This window comes from Oncorhynchus mykiss, chromosome 4 (genome assembly GCF_057628025.1).
Source record: "Oncorhynchus mykiss isolate SJ-2025 chromosome 4, ASM5762802v1, whole genome shotgun sequence".
Lineage (NCBI taxonomy): Eukaryota > Metazoa > Chordata > Actinopteri > Salmoniformes > Salmonidae > Oncorhynchus > Oncorhynchus mykiss.
The window spans coordinates 23,973,900-23,994,752 of NC_143025.1; the positions used below are offsets into that span (position 1 = coordinate 23,973,900).

A 20,853-nucleotide genomic window follows, 5' to 3' on the forward strand; every position below is an offset into this window, starting at 1 on the left:
TTCACTGACACAAAAAGACACATTCCACTTAGAACACACAGACAGTACATTTTCCCTTTCAGAATGAAGGCACAATTCAGAATTTCTCTTTTACTATCAAAGATTCTTCCAATTCCTTGTCTCCATAGAAAATAAGGCTGCCCAATATAAGTAGGTCCACTGGCACTGTCAGGCAGAGAATAAGCCTTCCCTGAAGGACCTTCTCTGCCACGATGGACAATATCTTCCTCTTAGGCTAATTTCTATACTAAATCTACCTCCCTGGAGATAAACGCAGGACATAAGGAAAAAAGACTGGACACTAGACAGCTGGCTCTGAGCTCATTAGCAGTCCATTGTACTGTAATTCACAGAGAGGACAGGCCAGAGAATACAGGATGTCCCTAGGAAACAAGGCAAGAAATTGGGTGGTAAATTAGGGTGAGCGCTTCATCGCGTTATCAGATGGAAAACAGAACAGGGGAAGTAGACTACAGTCGATCTCAGAGAGGAATTCTGTGTGTGTGTAGCTTGCTGGTTAAGGTGATAGGAACTCACCTTTTAGTACATTGGAATGTCAGGTTGATGAGAAGGGGAGAGTTGTGCTGGATCTACAGTGGGGCAGAGAGGATGCTGCTGCAGCGTTGGAAGGAAGCAGCCTCTCTCTCTCTCTCTCTTTCTCTCTCATTGGATCGTGAGGAGGTTTAATATCTCTTCTATCCATCCTTGTAGGATCGATAAAGGCCTATGTTGTGACTCAAGGACGAGCCAACATGGGGCTGATGAGGTGACGAGACAACAGGGAAATGGACACTACACATTAGCTACGACAGATGATTTGTTTACCAGGCTGTTTATCTGCTTTCAGTGTCATGTGCCCAGTCTAAAGAAACAGACAGACGTACAATGATTCCCCAATGACAAGGAACAAGACATCAGCGTCCACAGCAGACCATTCCTAACAAGAAAACAAATTAGGGACATCAGCACCATCAATACCTTCAAGTGACAGGCCTGTCACCAGGGTGTCACAAAGAGCCAATTAACAATGCTAATTAAAACAGTAAACAGCGGTGGACAAAGGGAGCATGTTTTTCCCCCTGCAGCTCAACTATGCTCAAAGACCTTGTGTCATTTTCATATAGGACAAAAGCAACAAAACATCCATCTCCAACAAGAGGACACAACCAGGTAGTAAACTTTGTAGCTATTGTGTAAAGCTTCATTCATTTGACATACAACACCTGTTCCCCCTATAGACTTATGGCTCCCCCTTACAGACATCCAGACACAAAACACAGGCATCCATGCAGTAACAAAGACAAAGCACACACACACACACACACACACACACACACACACACACACACACACACACACACACACACACACACACACACACACACACACACACACACACACACACACACACACACACACACACACACACACACACACACACACACACACACACACACACAGCCATCAGATAGGGGCCCATCTTCAGCAGACTCCTAATCGGGAATGACAGCCGTGATATGGAGTAGCCCTGAGTGCTGCAGATCTGGGGTCTGTCCAGTGTCCGCTGCTTAAGAGGAGCAGAGGGTAGGCAGGCAGCAGATTTGGCCAGTGGCTAGATTGGTAAGTACGTACACAATGATGTCCATCTCACGCCATAAAGCTCTAGCTGGCTATTTAATCTGTCTGCCTAAAAGCCACTAGGGATGGTGATGGAAATATAATTTAATGAACCTGCGTCACAAGTCTCAAGTCTCCATGTGTACTGTCATGTAAGACAACTAATAGGGTTTTGATGAATAATTGCATTTGTTTGAGGATGAAAGTAAGCCGACACTGTGTGATTTAATGGAGGGGGGGGGGGGGGGGGGGGAGAGAAAGAAAGGCAACAATAGAAAAAAAAATTGCAACTGGGGGAGAATATTTGCCTGATATCCATCATTTGCATACTTGTCACTGTCCATCAATTATGTCTAACAATCAGTGAATACTGAAATGTTCTATTGGCAAGTTTGGTATTCAAATGTGAGTCTAGCTCCCATGCTTTGTGCGTACCAATGTCATACTGTTGTCAGAATGATCTCCTAGACTGCAGTTAGCTGTCAGGCCGTGCGGTCTTCAGGCAGGGAACCGGTGGGCTGGTGATTGATGTTGAAGCCAGGAGGAACCACCGAGCTGTCCGGTTCCACATTGTGCTTCTAGTGCTGCATCAATTTATGTGTACGGAAGCCAGCACAACTTAAGTGAGGCAGAAATATCAAACTAAGGGTTTGACAACATGGCCGTGCTTGAGTGAGACTTTTACTGTGAGACCCAGGGATAATGGGTATTTCAGGAGCCGTCTAGAGCCTAAAGGACAGGGGGAAATGGCACACACCCGGAACATGGAGCAGTCTCTCTTCAGTGGATTCAAGTCCAGCGCTGGACTTGTTAACTTGTCAAAGTAAAAAGGGCAACACGTAGATGCCTCTCACCACTGGCATGTCTGGGCATATGACACAGCTAGTGATGGAGTTCATCGTCCAATCAACCCTCACCATCTTACTTTGAGTAAATGGAAGGCATTGCGTAAAGTTTTATAAAATACCAAAAAGTGGAAGATTTGAAAGTCACAGAGTACTTGCTCTCTCAGTCAAAGCGTCAAGCTGGGTTTTGAATAAGGTCCCAGATTCTCTCAACCTTCACAATTGCTGGTCTCTCTGTTAATGATGCTCTGACATTACAGTGTGTATACAACACAACATAAAAAAAATATGTTTGATGGAGAAAATAGAATAACCTGAAAACCCACACAATAACCTAAAGGACAAAATAGAATAACCTGAAAACCCACACAATAACCTAAAGGACAAAATAGAATAACCTGAAAATCCACACAATAACCTAAAGGACAAAATAGAATAACCTGAAAACCCACACAATAACCTAAAGGACAAAATAGAATAACCTGAAAATCCACACAATAACCTAAAGGACAAAATAGAATAACCTGAAAACCCACACAATAACCTAAAGGACAAAATAGAATAACCTGAAAACCCACACAATAACCTAAAGGACAAAATAGAATAACCTGAAAACCCACACAATAACCTAAAGGACAAAATAGAATAACCTGAAAATCCACACAATAACCTAAAGGACAAAATAGAATAACCTGAAAACCCACACAATAACCTAAAGGACAAAATAGAATAACCTGAAAACCCACACAATAACCTAAAGGACAAAATAGAATAACCTGAAAACCCACACAATAACCTAAAGGACAAAATAGAATAACCTGAAAACCCACACAATAACCTAAAGGACAAAATAGAATAACCTGAAAACCCACACAATAACCTAAAGGACAAAATAGAATAACCTGAAAACCCACACAATAACCTAAAGGACAAAATAGAATAACCTGAAAACCCACACAATAACCTAAAGGACAAAATAGAATAACCTGAAAACCCACACAATAACCTAAAGGACAAAATAGAATAACCTGAAAACCCACACAATAACCTAAAGGACAAAATAGAATAACCTGAAAACCCACACAATAACCTAAAGGACAAAATAGAATAACCTGAAAACCCACACAATAACCTAAAGGACAAAATAGAATAACCTGAAAACCCACACAATAACCTAAAGGACAAAATAGAATAACCTGAAAACCCACACAATAACCTAAAGGACAAAATAGAATAACCTCGACACAAGGATAAACCAAATGTGCCTGCTCTGTCCTGCTTCAGAGATATTACACATACTTAAAGTACCACATCACTTTTTAAGAAAAAACCTTTTCATTTATCTATAGAAAACAGCTCCCCAACAAAGTCTTTGAGCAAGCGACTGGTACTATACCTTCAGCTAGATGAGTGCTCATCTCCTCATAATGTTTCCCATACCCATCCACGAAGAGCCATAACAGACCAACACAGAGACTTTAGACTCAGAGGGACACCAGTCCTATGCAGCCTCTATGGAATCTTCCCAATATAAGAACAAAGCAAATGCCACAGTGAATTCTCAGCAAGAAACATAATTTCTCTCCATTTTGTGTGCGATTACAGGTGGTGCTAAATCATTAAACGACAGGAAATATTCCAACTGCTCTGGTGGGGAACATTCACAGCTTGCTCATCCAATATAATGAGTCTTTAATACCTGGGTTACCATCCACAGGGGAAGGAAAGGAAGGACAAATCTGTGAGATTGAAACATTTCCCATCCAGCACCCTCTCTGAGGCCTTCTATGCTGTGATAAAGGCCCATGCTACTAGACAGGTTAGGATTTCAATGCCGGTGGCTACAATAGTCTCAGCAGCAGATCGGAGAAGGTTGGGTTAATTTGGGGTCCAGGTAATTATTTATTTGTCATGAATTTGTTTTTTGGAGCGGGATGGGGGTTGCAAAGCTTAAAGGTCTTTGTTGATGATTTGCACGCTCCATAGGCCAGATCACTGGTGCGTAAAAGCGACATGGCTGGTTCCTTCAACCTGTCTGACCCCAATTTTTGCTCTACATGAAGTCTCCGCTGTCCTCTCCCGTCGTAGAGCTGACACTCCCCATCCCCAGGCCCAGCCTCACGCAGCCCCCAGGGCCTGTTCTTGTCTGACCTTCAGCACCCCACCTCCCCTACCATGACTCAGTCCTCCCCTCCACCTCCCCATCACCCACCACGCTCGCCTCACCATGGAATTACTATACAATGCTCTGCCATTTAGATGAATACCTCACTTAATCCATCTTGCTCTCAGCCAGCGGACTTTAGCACAGAGAGACCAACAAAGACTGCCAGTAAACACTGCTGCTCCCGAAGCATAAAGGGGGGGTGTGACGGGCCACCGCAGCTCTGTTCAGTTTTCTCATCTCTTTCTTGAAGCCCAATGCACAGCGACAAATAATCAAGGGACTTGTTATGCCCTGGTTATTTGGCATAGTGACCACCTACCTATGCAGTATGATGCTGGCTATCACCGTGGTTATGCTATGTACATACATATTACAGAAGCAACTTCTGTTCCAACTGTCTTCTCTATACAGCACATCTGTTTCATGTGGGAAAACAAAAAAAGGAGCATGTTCAAGGAGAGGGAAAGTTGTGACTCTTTCCACACAGTAAATTGCTTTTTTTTGTGGTTTCCATCCCATTTTTGACACTAAGGGAAAATAATCTCCTGGCTACAGAGTAATTCTACGTGGATGGGTTTCTTATTATAGAGAGCCAGTCAACTAGTCCTTGGACTTGACGGTTCAGTGAAACACTAGGTGGGGAAAAAGCACTGAGTGAAATGAGAAGTTTGAAGATGGCTCTACAGTAGATAGCTGCAATCTGACCAATTCTGCTATTTTCAGTTTTTTTATGCTGTGTGATTTTATATAATATTTCCGCCATTATTTCCTATGACCAAAAACAGCTTCTGGACATCAGAACAGCGATCACTAGAGATCATTCGATTTGGTTGAAGATTTCTACTTCAAGGAGTAGACAGCTGTGGATGTACTGCTCTTTCCAGACCAGGCCCTAATCGCGGGCCTCAAAAGAGGAAGAGAGGCAAACGAGCAGGCTTCCTGACGAGACTAAATGGATGATATAACGCCTCTACCCTTCGTTCTATTGGTGAACATAGAGAACAACATGGACGAGCTCCGTTTGAGACAATGGGAGCTGAAGAACTATAATATCCTATGTTTCTCGGAGTCGTGGCTGAACAAAGACTATGGATAATATACTGTACATCTAGCAAGTTTTTCTATGCATCATCAAGACCGAACATCAGCTTTGGGTAAGGATAAGGGGGAGGTGTGTGCCTCTTTGTTAACTACAGCTGGTGCGCAATCTCTAATACTAAGGAAGTCTCAAGGTTTTGCTCACTTGAGTTCTTATACCTCATGATAAACTGCAGACATACTATTTACCAAGTGAGTTTTCCTTCACATTTTTCATAGCTGTCTATTTACCACCGTAAACCGATGCTGGCACTAAGATAAAGCTGCATAGGGCAATAAGCAAACAAGAAAGCGCACATCCAGAGGCAATGCAAGGAAACAGAAATCCGTCTTACCTCATTTTTAGCAGCATGTCACTTGTGCAACCAGAGGCAAAAAAAAAACACATACAAAGCTTTCCCTCACCCTCCATTTGGCAAATCTGACCATAACTCTATCCTCCTGATTCTTGCTTACAAGTAAAAACGAACAGGAAATACCAGCACTCAATTCTGAAGTGGTCCGACGAAGTGGATGCTAAGCTACAGGACTGTTTCGCTAGCACAGACTGGAATATGTTCCGGGATTCATCCGAAAACATTGAGGTGTATAGCACATCAGTCAGTGGCTTCATTAATAAGAGCACCAACAATATCGTCCCCACAGCGACCTCATGTAAATATCCCGACCAGATACAGGCAACATCTGCACTGAGCTAAAGGCTAGAGCTGCCGCTTTCAAGGAGCCCCCAGGTGGTGAGGGTAGGCCACAACACATCTGCCACACTGACCTTTAACACGGAGGCTTCTCAGGGGTAAGTGCTTAGTCCCCTCCCGTACTCCCTGTTCACCCAGAACTGCGTGGCTGCACACGACTCCAACACCATTATTAAGTTTGCTGACGATGATGGTGGTTGCCTGATCAACGATAATGATGAGTGTGGCGCCAGGACAACAACCTCTCCCTCAACATCAGCAAGACAAAGGAGCTGATCCTGGACTACAGGAAATGAGGGCCCCAATCCACATCAACAGGGCTGTAGTGGAGCGGGTTGAGAGATTCAAGTTCCTCGGTGTCCACATCACTAAGGAATTATCATGGTCCACACTCACCAACACAGTCGTGAAGAAGGCTGCTCAGGAAGCTGAAAAGATTTGGCAAGGGCCCTCAGATCCTCAAAAAGTTCTACAGCTGCACCATTGAGAGCATCTTGACTGGCTGCATCACCACTTGGTATGACAACTGCTTGGCATTCGACCACAAAGTGCTACAGAGGGTAGTGGGTACAGCCCAGTGCATTACTGGGGCCGAGCTCATAGACTGTTCTCTCTGCTACCACGCGGCAAGCGGTACTGATGCAGCAACTCTGGAACCAACAGGACCCTGAACAGCTTCTACCCCCAAGCCATAAGACTGCTAAACAGTTAGTTAAATAGTTATGCAAATAGCTACCCGGACGATCTGCATTGACCTTTTTTTGCATGAACTCTTTTGACTCCTCACATACGCTGCTGCTACTGTTGATCTATCCTGTTGCCTAGTCACTTTATCATTACCTATATGTACATACCTGGTTCAATTACCTCGTACCCCTGCACATTGACTCTGTACTGGTACCCAATGTACTGTATATAGCCAAGTTATTGTTATTCGTTGTGTTTATTCCTCGTGTTATTATTTTTCAATTATTTCTCTTTTTATCATTCTGCGTTGTTGGGAAGGGCCCGTAAGTAAGTATTTCACTGCTAGTCTACGCCTGTTGTTTACGAAGCGTGTGACAAATAACATTTGATTTGATTTGATTTGACACCCCAGCATCAGTCACAGGCTTTACAGACTTTTTGATATACACAAGATCAAATAATAAACAAACAATTAAACAAAGAAGTGAATGGATTCCCTATTTTTTATTTATTTCACCTTTATTTAACCACGTAGGCTAGTTGAGAACAAGTTCTCATTTGCAACTGCGACCTGGCCAAGATAAAGCAAAGCAGTGTGACACAGACAACAACACAGAGTTACACATGGAGTAAACAATAAACAAGCCAATAACACAATAAACAAGTCAATGACACAGTAGAAAAAAGAAAGTCTATATACAGTGTGTGCAAAAGGCATGAATAAATAGGGCATAGGAGCGAATAATTACAGTTTAGCAGATTAACACTGGAGTGATAAATGAGCAGAGGATGTGCAAGTAGAGATACTGGTGTGCAAAAAGCAGCAAAGTAAATAAAATAAAAACAGTATGGGGATGAGGTAGGTAGATTGGGTGGGCTATTTACAGATGGACTATGTACAGCTGCAGCGATCGGTTAGCTGCTCAAATAGTTGATGTTTAAAGTTGGTGAGGGAAATAAAAGTCTCCAACTTCAGAAATTTTAGCAATTCGTTCCAGTCACTGGCAGCAGAGAACTGGAAGGAAAGGCGGCCAAATGAGGTGTTTGCTTAGGGGATGATCAGTGAGATATACCTGCTGGAACGTGTGCTACGGGTGGGTGTTGTTATCGTGACCAGTGAACTGAGATAAGGCGGAGCTTTACCTAGCATAGACTTGTAGATGACCTGGAGCCAGTGGGTCTGGCGACGAATATGTAGCGAGGGCCAGCCGACTAGAGCATACAGGTCGCAGTGGTGGGTGGTATAAGGTGATTTGGTAACAAAACGGATGGCACTGTGATAGACTGCATCCAGTTTGCTGAGTAGAGTGTTGGAAGCTATTTTGTAGATGACATTGCCGACGTCGAGGATCGGTAGGATAGTCAGTTTTACTAGGGTAAGTTTGGCGGCGTGAGTGAAGGATGCTTTGTTGCGAAATAGAAAGCCGATTCTAGATTTGATTTTGGATTGGAGATGTTTAATATGAGTCTGGAAGGAGAGTTTACAGTCTAGCCAGACACCTAGGTATTTATAGTTGTCCACATATTCTAGGTTGGAACCGTCCAGGGTGGTGATGCTAGTCGGGCGGGCGGGTGCGGGCAGCGAACGGTTGAAAAGCATGCCTTTGGTTTTACTAGCGTTTAAGAGCAGTTGGAGGCCACGGAAGGAGTGCTGTATGGCATTGAAGCTCGTTTGGAGGTTAGTTAGCACAGTGTCCAAGGAAGGGCCAGAAGTATACAGAATGGTGTCGTCAGCGTAGAGGTGGATCAGGGAATCGCCCCCAGCAAGAGCGACATCATTGATATATACAGAGAATCGGCCCGAGAAATAAGGGTGGCTGGCAGTGTGTTATCTACAGTGTGACAGAGTGATACCAGGCAGGGCTATAGCTACACAGAGCAGAGCCACACACAGACACCTCACCCTCCTGACACTAGAGGGCACTTAGGCTACACATAATATCTCCTCTCATCTCAGGCAATCTGGACACTGCACAGTACACTTTCTGCCTGTAGGCTGAAGCTTCACACCACTCTGGTTTTCTGCCTCTTCTCTATCCCGTGGATCTGAGCTGTGTCAAGGTAATACAAGGTAAACTGATGGAAAGCTTGAGTCTATAGAGAATGTCAATTTAACCCTGAATCCCTTTGGAGTGTACAAAACACTGCGATTAACAGGCCTGCTGTATTCTAGTCTTCGTCACAACAAAAGCAGAACCCACGTGCTCTCTACCTCTTTTCTACATAAAATCAATGGGGCAGGTGCCGCCTTCCCACTGTCACTATGTATCTGTCGGAACATGAGAGCAAGGCAGTGCGATAGGGGCTGACCTGACTCATCCACACCTCAGTCCTGCGCTGCATGCCAATCGAGCCAGGCCTCCGATAATGACTCCTGGAATAATTAAGAAATCAATAGGCTCTCGTCTGGCCCTAAATGAGAGGTTGTTACTATAGGAGCAGGCAGCATGTGGATAAACGCTAGGGGATGGAGCGCCACTACAATAGCCTGACATTATCACCCTCAGCCCTCATTACTGGGCTCTACAGACGTCTGTTCTGTTGCCTGGTGTACAGACATCACTGGCCCAGAAAACTGTACAGGGCTGGCTTTTGTCTACCTAGGAGCAGCATTGATTTGGAGAATCAGAGCTTTTGTAGTCTGGGGTATCTCCCTTAAGAGGACACAAATGTAATCTGCCCACAGTGCCCAATCTCTGCTCACTGGCAGGGCTCTCAAGAAGAAATCGGATTCTGTTTGCGACGCGTTTTGTTGTCCAAAAATACAGAAAACACAGTTTGCTGGCTCAATGACACAAGCCTTTCAATACATGAGGCAACAAGCAAACAATCTACACAGGACTCTATCACACACCTTCCTGGGACATAACCTCACACTCAATATCCCTTTAAACCAATCTATATGTGCTGCAGCCTGTATCCAACGAGTCCCAAGCACCAGAACACCACAATTCCCTGTGCTCCTCTTGCCTCTATTCTACCTGGATGGTCAGGATGTATTGATTGAACTATCAATCAACTCTGACATCCATACAGCATGATTTCTATGGGATGTGAAGCTCAGAAGTTTGGGGAAGTTAGGGGAGGGAGGGAGAAATGGAGGAAACATCAGTGAGGTACACATGTTGTGTACTCAATCTCTGTCTCTCCTCCAGATGCCTCCTTTCCTCTCCCCCAACAGCCAGCGGGAGAGGTAGGGGAGGCTGAAAAGAATGGGGAGCCTGGCCAGGCCACCTGGGGCCCCTAATGAGGACAATGAGAGAGAAGGATACAGGTGTCCTCTGTGTAGGGAACGGGCGCCGTGCTCCCTGCTGCCATGTAGCTGTAGAAGGACACCTCCAGGGTGTAGCAGTAGGACATGTCGTCCAGCAGGCCGCCCAGGAAGCGCCTCCCGGTGCCAGCTTTCACAACATCACGGTTAAACGATGTGTTGGACTGTGGGGGTGAAACACACTGTTAACAGAGTGCATTCTACTATACCAGCATTATAATTCAAATGAGATTTAATTAGTCCGAAAAATGACAAAATATATTTTGCATACGGATGTGGGATCTTAATTTGATCACCCTGTTGCAGGAGAACTTTCCGGCAATGCAGTGTATTTGAGGTTTAAAAAGTATTCTGAAGTTTGTAATTTGCAATTTTCCCACTACAAAAATGCCCATTAATTATAATTTCACATTTCCTGTTGCTGCAGGATTTTTTTCCTGCTGTAGCAAACAGGCTCAAATTAAGATCCTACATCTGTAGAAGTGTGTTGGTTAATTTCAATGCTTCATTCTAACAATGCCTATACTACTCATTGCAGTCTTGTTGTTATGCATAGTAACATGGATTGTAAGTCAGCTTCAGCATTTAACATGATTCAGTCAATTTAGGAAGTTTCCATTGCCCTTCAGTTCACTCAACTTGAATGGAATATGACCCCTGTAACTTAAATGCAGACTTCCACTCCTGGCAGAACTTATTGAGTTCTATGACTATGTGCTTTGGGCAGTGCTGAATGAGCAGTAAGAAAAGAGCACAGTAAGGGACATGACTTCTGGCCAGCTGTCACCGCTACTATACACACCCCAACGGTATACACACACACGCACACACACACGCACACATGCAGGCATACACACTGCTGTAGACAAAGATGAGCTCTTTATTGAGACAGCATCACAAATAACCAGTGGACAATCTGTGATATCCTTTATGTATGGACGGTGGCAAAAATTATTTTAGCTGTTGAAAGAATTTCCGTGTGTACTGGTGAAGAAAGTATATGAGAGCTGTGAACGTGTCGCTGCACAGAAAAGGTTATTCTTCTGGCTATACTGTATGTAACTGGCACTGCTGAAAAATTGCACTTTGGCTGAGCGCTGAAGGTCAGTGTGGCTGGGAGGAGGAGGGAAACAGACTTTTCAAATATAAAGCTTCCACACCCAGCTCTATGATAGATCTCAGTTTACCCTGTGGTTCATGCAGTCACTATTGTAGCATAGACAACTAGCACCTGCTATTATGTGGGCTGTATTCCTGTGGAACATCTGTGAGATGAGTAGGGTTAGGATTGATATGGCCTGACCAGGGAAAACTCTGGGCCCTGCAGTAGTTGTAAAGTTTTCCCTGGTATGATTGATGTGAGGAACTTACGAAGGAGAAGTCTGGGGCGTTTTGGCAGAGCAGGCGAGGGAACACGGCCTGTCTCTGGACTCTCTCCTCCTCCTCAAACACGTTCCCGTACATGAAGCCATTCATCATGGTGGAGTGGGCGTGCACATCAATGTAGAACTCCAGACCCACCTTTTGTGTACGCCACAAACAAATACAGACAGACAGACAAACAAAGAGAAATATAGAGAAAGCAGTGGTGTCACAAATGGAGTGTAGACCTCCTGAATATACACCATTTACACATTTCATAGCCATTGCCATTTCCATCAAAATGTAAAGTTCTTGATTTGACTGAGACTCCTTGCCTACACTGTTTTCATATGCCCACAGCGTGGATTCAATCGAGCACAAAACAAGTGGGAACAACAACAACCAAGCTGTGTCACACAAATGCTTTGGTTGGCTGTGGAGGGCAGCTTCCTGGGGTGGACAGCGGGAAGCGGCGGCATGGGAGGGCCATCTGAAAGACGACTCTCAGAGGTGGCAGAGCAGCAGAGGAGAAAGCACAGAGGAGATGACACACCTCCCACAGCGACAGAGAGAGAGAGAGAGAGAGTGAGAGAGAGAGAGAGAGAGAGAGAGAGAGAGAGAGAGAGAGAGAGAGAGAGAGAGGGGAAGGGCGGGGGTAAGAATGATAGGATACAAGTCCTATTTTTATCCCCAGCAGAGCCCAGGGACAGAGCTAAAGAGAGGAGTGCTCAGGAGACAGTATTGGTGGCCCCACACAGAGGAGATATGAAGACTGGCTGGGGGTGACCCCTCCAGATACAGCTGCACAACAATACAACAGTCCAGCCCACACACAATCAGGCTTTACTCAGACTACCAGGTACTGTAGCTACACTCCTGAGGAGCTGAGAGGAATACACTATGAGAGCCAGCTGCCACACACTCAAGAACACACACACACACACACACACACACACACACACACACACACACACACACACCAGATCACATCTGCGTCAGTACACACCTCTCATAATTAATTCTGGCTTTATTTCAGAAGTTTGGCTTTAAAAGACAGAGATAAAAGTGGTGCTATATGGCGATAGACATTCTTCTAGGGACAGTCTTGTGAAAATCTCCTCAGTTGACAAGGCTGCATAGCAGAGGTAACACAGTGGGGAATAAAAGTTCAGTTTCATGTTAGAGAATTGTAGAATGAAATTCCAGGCCAATCCCATGCTACTGTGGCCAGTGTATAAAGCTCTCTCTCTCTCTAGCCATGGATACGGTGAAGCAGGTGTAATGAGCCCTCTCTCACTCTCACTCCCCCTGACCCCTCATTCCCCAGCACAGCCCAGCACAGCCTCCTTTCACTCCATATTTATTTTTCTTTCATTCTTTCTTCCCTCTCTCTCTCCTTCTCCTCTCATTACACATTCCAGAGCGTATCTCAGTTCCCGGGGGTCGTCAGGCGGTAGGGAGGGATGGAGAAGGAGAGGAAAAGGAGGGGGGAGAGGGCGACGCAATGCTTGAAATTCTGCTCACAGCCAAAGCAATTTCCTGGCAAGCGCGGTGCTGTCAGCTGCTCTGATGGCTGGCTGTGAAATATTGTGGCTGGGAGTGGGCCGGCAGCAGGCTCTGGCAGGCAGATCGATTGAGACCGAGAGGAAGAGCGGGAAACAACAAAAAAGGGAAAAAGAAAGCAAAACACAGCCGCCATTAAGGCAGCTCCATCAGGCAGTTGAAGGAGTTCCCACTTCCCAGTGTCTGCTAGAGGCAGAAAGCCCTCTAATCGGCAACGCTCACCCAGGTAAAGGGAGGAGGGTGTGGAGGGTGTTGGGACTTCGGAACCACCTAGTGGGATTTTTTACACACACGTAAAATGACCCTTCCCCCTGTTAAAGTACAGCTCAAATGATGGAGTACTGCATGAAATGGCATAATTTTCTCTGGTACCAAGCTTCTGCAACGTAAAGTACAGCTTGGCTCGACTGCTTTGCTCTGTTAACAATGTAAATTAAGAATTAAAATGAAATGTTCGCACAGCATTGGGTCGCTTAAATGGCCACGCTCCAGCGGCTTACTCCAGAATTATACAAAAGATTCAAGCTGGGAAGCCAAAGTGAATCACCAACAGCATCTCCCAGTCTCCAAACAAGGAGTCACTCGACCCTAAGTGGTGATTTCCCTTAATATCTCAAGGACAATGGAAGTACAACGATACAGCGAAGTTCAATCCAGCCCACAATGTCAACTGAGCGTTAGCATAACAGTCTCCTAATGTGCTGTCAATCACAGGCAGACAGGACTGTGAGGCTGGAGCAGTGATTGATTGTTTAATTACCAACCCACTTTGACCTAGAGAATTGTTCATTTGAAATTGTAATCAAGCAATTAGAGGCAATTAAGAAATGTAGAGAAGGAAAGTCAAAAGACAATCTGAGTGTAGAGGCTTTACAAATTAAATGTCTCAGAGAGAGAGAGAGAGCGAGAGAGGAAGAGGGAGAGAGAGAGAGGGTGAGAGAGAGACCAGCTTGATAGGTAGCAGTTCCTACAACTCAATAGAAGGAATTGGACTAAACTGGGGTTGCTCCAGTTTAGTTTAATGGGGAAGGTCAAATTAATTTTGTCAGACAAGTACTTATCTGCTACATATTAATTAGTCTGGGCCATAAACAGTTTGGCTTATCTTAACACAGTTTTTTTTTTTTTTTTGGGGGGGGGGGGGGGGGGGGGGGTGATTTAAACAGGATTACAGACTAAAGGCAGATTCTCTCACAATGCCCTTAGCATCAGCAATACCTCTAAAAGAAACCCTAGCTAGGTTCAGTGGAATTTACTGCATCAAACGTTTCCTCTCTGCTGACATTATTAACATACAGCCATTACTCCAACATCCAGGGCACGTAGAGTGTTTATATATTTAGAATAAAACCTATAAGTATCCGTGTATGACTGGGGAGCAGAGTTATGAGTGATACAGTGCATTCGGTGGGTGGGTCCCAGTGGGATACAGAGAGAGAACAGACATGGCAGTGCTCAATCCTGTAAGCCCCTCATTCTCTCTCTGCCACAGACTGATTGATGGACGTATTTGTTCCTTTTTAACACAGAGGTGACTTGTAATCAAGCTGAACGGGCACTCAGACAGCACTCTGCAACAGGGCTGTTAATGCTTCGTAAGCAGCTGCATCTGTCTGGAAGCCCTGTGTGCCAGGAAAGTCTGTTACTCCATCTATCCACCTCCCAACCTCTCACACACCCTGGGTCTGTTTGGTGGATCTATGCCCCCATTGTGTCACCAAAGCATCTTTAGTACAAACAGCACGAAACTAGAGAGACACCCCAAATGGCTTCCTCTGCCGTGCCATTTTCTTGTTCTTTGCCTGTGAGAGCCAGACAGTTCTGCTTCAAACTGGAATAGGCGGTTAAGGAATTGAAAAGGGGGAGTAATGATGGCGACAAATTGGCCGTAAATCTCGGAAATGGATAAGAAATGGGCCGATGACACCAGAGGACATCTCAACAGACAGACGAAAATAGCATTGTCCCCAAGCGCCCTGAACACAGCAGACAAAGACTCCCCACAGGAAAAAGGAAAAGAAAGTAGAGCCAGGAGGATGAGGGGGGGAGGGGGTGTTCAAGGTGCAATTTTCCATCTAGCAGGCATGACAGGACCAAATACATTTGTTTCAGACATACAATTAATTTTGTAATATTAAAAAGGTCAGAAATGAACCATAGCAATACTGGCCCTTTTGTCATCCTTAACAAATGATCCAAAATGGCGCTATCAGATTGGTGGGGATACATTCACTATGATGAATGTTCTGAGTAATCAGCCAATCAAAAATAATGATTATTCTCCTTTGATAAATGGGCTGGGAAAGCATTGCATTAGTTAGGAGATGGGTCCAGTTGTTTCTTCACTCTTCACAGATATATTTTCTTGCATCACTGACTCTGTGAAATTTTAGCTTTTGACCAATGCACAGCTGTGGATGAGAAATGACAGGATTTTATACAACTCTTCATATGTCCTTACATTCAGATGGCTTCAGAGCTAATAAGGATGTAAGTTGACAGCTTTGCTAAGAAGCAATTCAAATCTGTATTTAATGAAAATAAATCTTTGTCAATCAAGCTTAGATAAATGGCTTCTTAGAGATGATCAAAAAAGGAGGGATCTTTCTCTAATGAAACAGAGATACAGTTATACATTTTCCAAAATAAAAAACAAGACTTCTATATAACTAAAAGGGATGAAATAAATGCTGTTGCAGTCTGACTGTCACTGAGCCCTTTCCTAAAGCTAGAGAAATGGCTTCGGTTTGACATTCTTCAAGAGTCAAATGGCCAGTGACAGCTTGGAATCCTCTGCGTCTGCAACCATCTGCCAGCTAGAGGGAAGCGGACAAATAAAGAGTAGCATGTTAGCCCGGCACTGATCTCCTCCTGTTGTCCTCAGACCGTGGCCTTGTAGCCTCATTAGTGGATATGCACAGTGTGAGACAGCAGTGGATGGAGGGCCAGGCCCCTGGCCATAGAACTGGCACTGGGACTGGCATGTGGGAGCCCCAAATCTGAGTGCTGTGTCTGATGTGATTAGCTGGAGAGAGGCAGCCCAGGCTTCTCCTCTGACAGGGCCAGTCGGCCACAGTCAGGGCAGGGGATGGTTTAGGAGAGAGTGGGGCTGATGTGATGTGGGCACACGGCCCTAGTTGGGATTGTACTGTATGGATGGATGTAGTGCTGAGGGTGCTGGGGGGGGTTAAGACACTGTGAGGTGGTGAAGGGTTGGAGAGCTTAATGAGAGTTCTCCTTCCAGCCACTGGATCTGCCAGTGGAATCATAATTACACATGTGGGTAGCAGGCAGGCAGAGGCTCTCTTTCGCAGCCCGTGGCTCTGCACTGAGCTACATGTGCATGTTCTCTATTGGAGTTATTGGAGTGCATTGGAGACACTACCGGTTAAAAGTTTTAGAACACCTACTCATTCAAGGGTTTTTCTTTATTTGGACTATTTTCTACAATGTAGAATAATAGTGAAGTCATCAAAACTATGAAATAACACATATGGACCCATGTAACTCTGGTTCTTGGGGCGGCAGGGTAGCCTAGTGGTTAGAGCTTTGGACTAGTAAACGGAAGGTTGGAAGGCCATCATTGAAAATAAGAATGTGTTCTTAACTGACTTGCCTGGTTAAATAAATGTAGTAACCCAAAAAGTCTTAAACAAATCAACATTTTTGTTATATTTGAGATTCTCAAATAGCCACCCTTTGCTTTGATGACAGCTTTGTGCACTCTTGGCATTCTCTCAACCTGGAATGCTTTTCCAACAGTCTTGAAAGTGATGGTGAGCACTTGTTGGCTGCTTTTCCTTCACTCTGTGGTCCGACTCATCCCAAACCATCTCAATTAGTTTGAGGCCAGGTCATCTGATGCAGGCCTCCATCATTCTCCTTCTTGGTAAAATAGCCCTTATACAGCCTGGAGGTGTGTTGGGCCATTGTCCTTTTGAAAAACAAATTATAGTCCTACTAAGCTTAAACCAGATGGGATGGCCTATCACTGCAGAATGATGTTCTAGCCATGTTGGTTAAGTGTGGCTTGAATTCTGAAATAAATCACAGACAGTGTCACCAGCAAAGCACCCCCACACCATAACACCTCCTCCTCCATGCTTTACGGTTGGAAATACACATGCGGAGGTCATCCGTTTACCCACACCGTGTCTCACAAAGACATAGCGGCTGGAACCAAAGATTTCCAATTTGGACTCCAGACCAAAGGACAGATTTCCACCGGTCTAATGTCCATTGCTCATGTTTCTTGGTCCAAGCAAGTCTCTTCTTCTTATTGGTGTCCTTTAGTAGTGGTTTCTTTGCAGTAATTCGACCATGAAGGCCTGATTCACGCAGTCTCCTCTGAACAGTTGATGTTGAGATGTGTCTGTTACTTGAACTTTGTGAAGAATTTATTTCTGAGGCTGGTAACTCTAATGAACTTATCCTCTGCAGTAGAGGTAACTCTGGTTCTTTGTTTCCTGTGGCGGTCCTCATGAGAGCCAGTTTCATCATAGCGCTTGATGGTTTTTGCAACTGCACTTTTTTGCTTACTGCATGATTCCATATGTCTTATTTCATAGTTCTGATGTCTTCACTATTATTCTACAATGTAGAAAATAGTAAAAATAAAGAAAATCCCTTGAATGAGTAGGTGTTCTAAAACTTTTGACCAGTAGTGTATGTGCGTGAGTATGAGAGTGAATGCAAATGGTGCTGTGTGGTTGTGTTAGAGAAAGAGTCAGAGTCAGAGAGAGAGAGAGAGAGAGAGAGAGAAAGAGAGAGAGAGAGAGAGAGAGAGTACCTACAGTATGTACTTGTGTGTGGTGTGTGTTTTGATGTGAGTGTGTGTATGTAGTTTGCAGAAGTGTGAGGGACATGAGTGGATCACTCTGCCATGAAGGAGCCCATCGATCAGCGTGTCAGTGCTAGGGGAAAAGGTTAAACTGAGGGGCGCGCCCCTTTGCTCAGCAGAACGCCCTGGTCTTATCAGGTTTAGAAAGTGTAAGAAAGGGCAGACGATTCCCAGGACAGACTCTGACCTTCAGTAATCTAACAACCTGCGTTTCCACTTATAATTAACATGAAGGGGAAAAAAACCACAAGGGCCCGGTCCTCTAAGAAAGAAAGTGCAAGCTGAATATAGAGTTCACAACAGACACCGGCACCTCAGTACTAGCTAATGTCCCAGAGACCTACAGTACACGTTACAGAGAGCTGCTGAGTATCAATCCCAAAGCACCTTTCTTCAGTTCCACAGGAGTGAACTAAGCACTAAACTGGAAATAGAGTTCAGAACAGAGTTCAAACCTCAACTCAGGTGTTTCATATACGGAGTGTATAAAACATTAAGAACCTTCCTAATATTGAGTTGAACCCCCTTTTTTGCCCTCGGAACAGCCTCAATTCATCAGGGCATGGACTCTACAAGGTGTCAAAAGCATTCTACAGGGAGGCTGGCCCATGTTGACTCCAATGTTTCCCACAGTCGTGTCAAGTTGGATATCCTTTGGGTGGTGTACCGTTCTTTATACACATGGGGAACTGTTAAGAGTGAAAAACCCAGCACCGTTGTAGTTCTTGACACAAACTGGTATGCCTGGCACCTACTACCATACCTCATTCATAGATACTTAAATCTTTTTTCCCATTCACCCTCAATGGCACACATACACCCCCATGTCTCAATTGTCTCAAGGCTTAAAAATACTTCTTTAACCTGTCCCCTACCCTTCATCTACACTGATTGAAGTGGATTTAACAAGTGACATAAATAAGGGATCATAGCTTTCACCTGGATTCACCTGGTCAAACTATGTCATGGAAAGAGTGGGTGTTCTTAATGTTTTGTCCACCCAGTGTAGAGCTAGGATCTCTGTGAAATTTCAGCCCATTCTTGATTCTGAAAAGGTTGTATGTTGTGTGCTTCAGGGTGAAGAATGCACAGCCCATACTACTGTATAAAGTGTGTAATACAGATGTTAGAAGCAGGTTGGAGATTGGGACTCACTGCGTCTTGACTGAGCTGGACAATAAGCTGTTTGACGGCGTGGAGGGTGGGGTGGACCCAGGGGGACGGCTCCTGCCAGTGACGGTTCAGATCAAAACCCATAAGAGAGCACCTGGAAATGACCATACACACAAGTTTAATATTTTCAGATAACTACAACACTAATTCATTCAATCAGCAATCAGATTTTCACTAAACAGTCAATTAGCTTAACTACCTGATTGTTCTACAATAATCAATCTGCACACACACTACATGGCCAGAAGTATATGGACATCCCTTCAAATTAGTGGATTTGGCTATTTCAGCCACACCCATTGCTGACAGGTATATCAAATCCAGCACATAGCCATGCAATCTCCAGAGACAAACATGGGCAGTAGAATTGCCCGTACTGAAGTGCTCTGTGACTTTCAACATGGCACCGTCATAGGATGCCACCTTTCCAACAAGTCAGTTTGTATTATTTCTGCCCTGCTAGAGCTGGAAGCGACGTCAGCACAATAACTTTTTGAGCTTCGTCAAATGGGTTTCCATGGCTGAGCAACAGCACACAAGCCTAAGACCACCAGGCGCAATGCCAAGCGTCGGCTGGATCGATGTAAAGCTTGCCGCCATTGTACTCTGGAACAGTGGGGACGCGTTCTCTGGAGTGATGAATCGCGCTTCACCATCTGACAATCCAGATGGACTAATTTGGGTTTGGCGGATGCCATGAGAATGGTACCTGTATCAATCCAACTGTAAAGTTTGGTGGAGGAGGAATAATGGTCTGGGGATGTTTTTCATGGTTCGTGCTGGGCCCCTTAGTTTCAGTGAAGGGAAATCGTAATGATACAGCATACAATTACATTCTAGACAATTCTGTGCTTACAACTTCGTGGCAACAGTTTGGGGAAGGCCCTTTCCTGTTTCAGAATGACAATGCCCCCATACACAAAGCGAGGTCCATACAGAAATGGTTTGTCAAGATCGGTGTGGAAGAACTTACATTAGGGCTTCAGAGTGGGGCAGTGGTCTAAGGCACTGCATCTCAGTTCAACAGGCATCACTACAGTCCCTGGTTCGATTCCAGGCTGTATCACATCTTGCCGTGATTGGGAGTCCCATAGGGCGGAGCACAATTGGCCCAGCGTCATCCGGGTTTGGTCAGGGTAGGCTGTCATAGTAAATAATAATTTGTTCTTAACTGACTTGCCGAGTTAAATAAAGGTTAAAAAAATAAAAAATTGTCTGGCCTGCAGGGCCCTGACCTCAACTCCTGTTGAACGAGGACGAGCTCGGTTTGAAAAGTTTGTTGTTTGAAAGTGTATTGGAAAGTTCTTGGTAGCTAGCTAGCTTCTTAGTTTGGATCAGTTGGCATCAGTTACTGGGACTGCTTGTCTCTTTCCAGTGATCCTGTCGACCAAGGATGGGTCTGAGGAGCTATTTGGCGTCGCTGCTAGCTAGCTGCATATCAAGCTAGCGGGGTTTTCTTGAACACAGCCCGCGATGCGGTTAGCCATTGTGCCTGGGACCGCGGATTTTCCCGGGTTTGTGGCTGTCTAGATCCC

At 44.8% G+C, this 20,853-nt stretch overlaps 1 protein-coding gene across 1 annotated transcript in view; it reads right to left on the minus strand.

The window, feature by feature from the left end:
• The window catches only part of LOC110522763 (cytosolic carboxypeptidase 6), a 472,883-nt gene that overhangs the window by 7,740 nt on the left and 444,290 nt on the right, over positions 1–20,853 (minus strand). Inside the window, exons 9-11 of the mRNA XM_036969475.2 lie at positions 19,301–19,412; positions 11,752–11,901; positions 10,382–10,544 (exon numbers count right to left, since the gene is read on the minus strand). Of these exons, the coding sequence (XP_036825370.1) occupies positions 10,382–10,544; positions 11,752–11,901; positions 19,301–19,412 (425 nt within the window). The remainder of the gene's footprint in view (positions 1–10,381; positions 10,545–11,751; positions 11,902–19,300; positions 19,413–20,853) is intronic.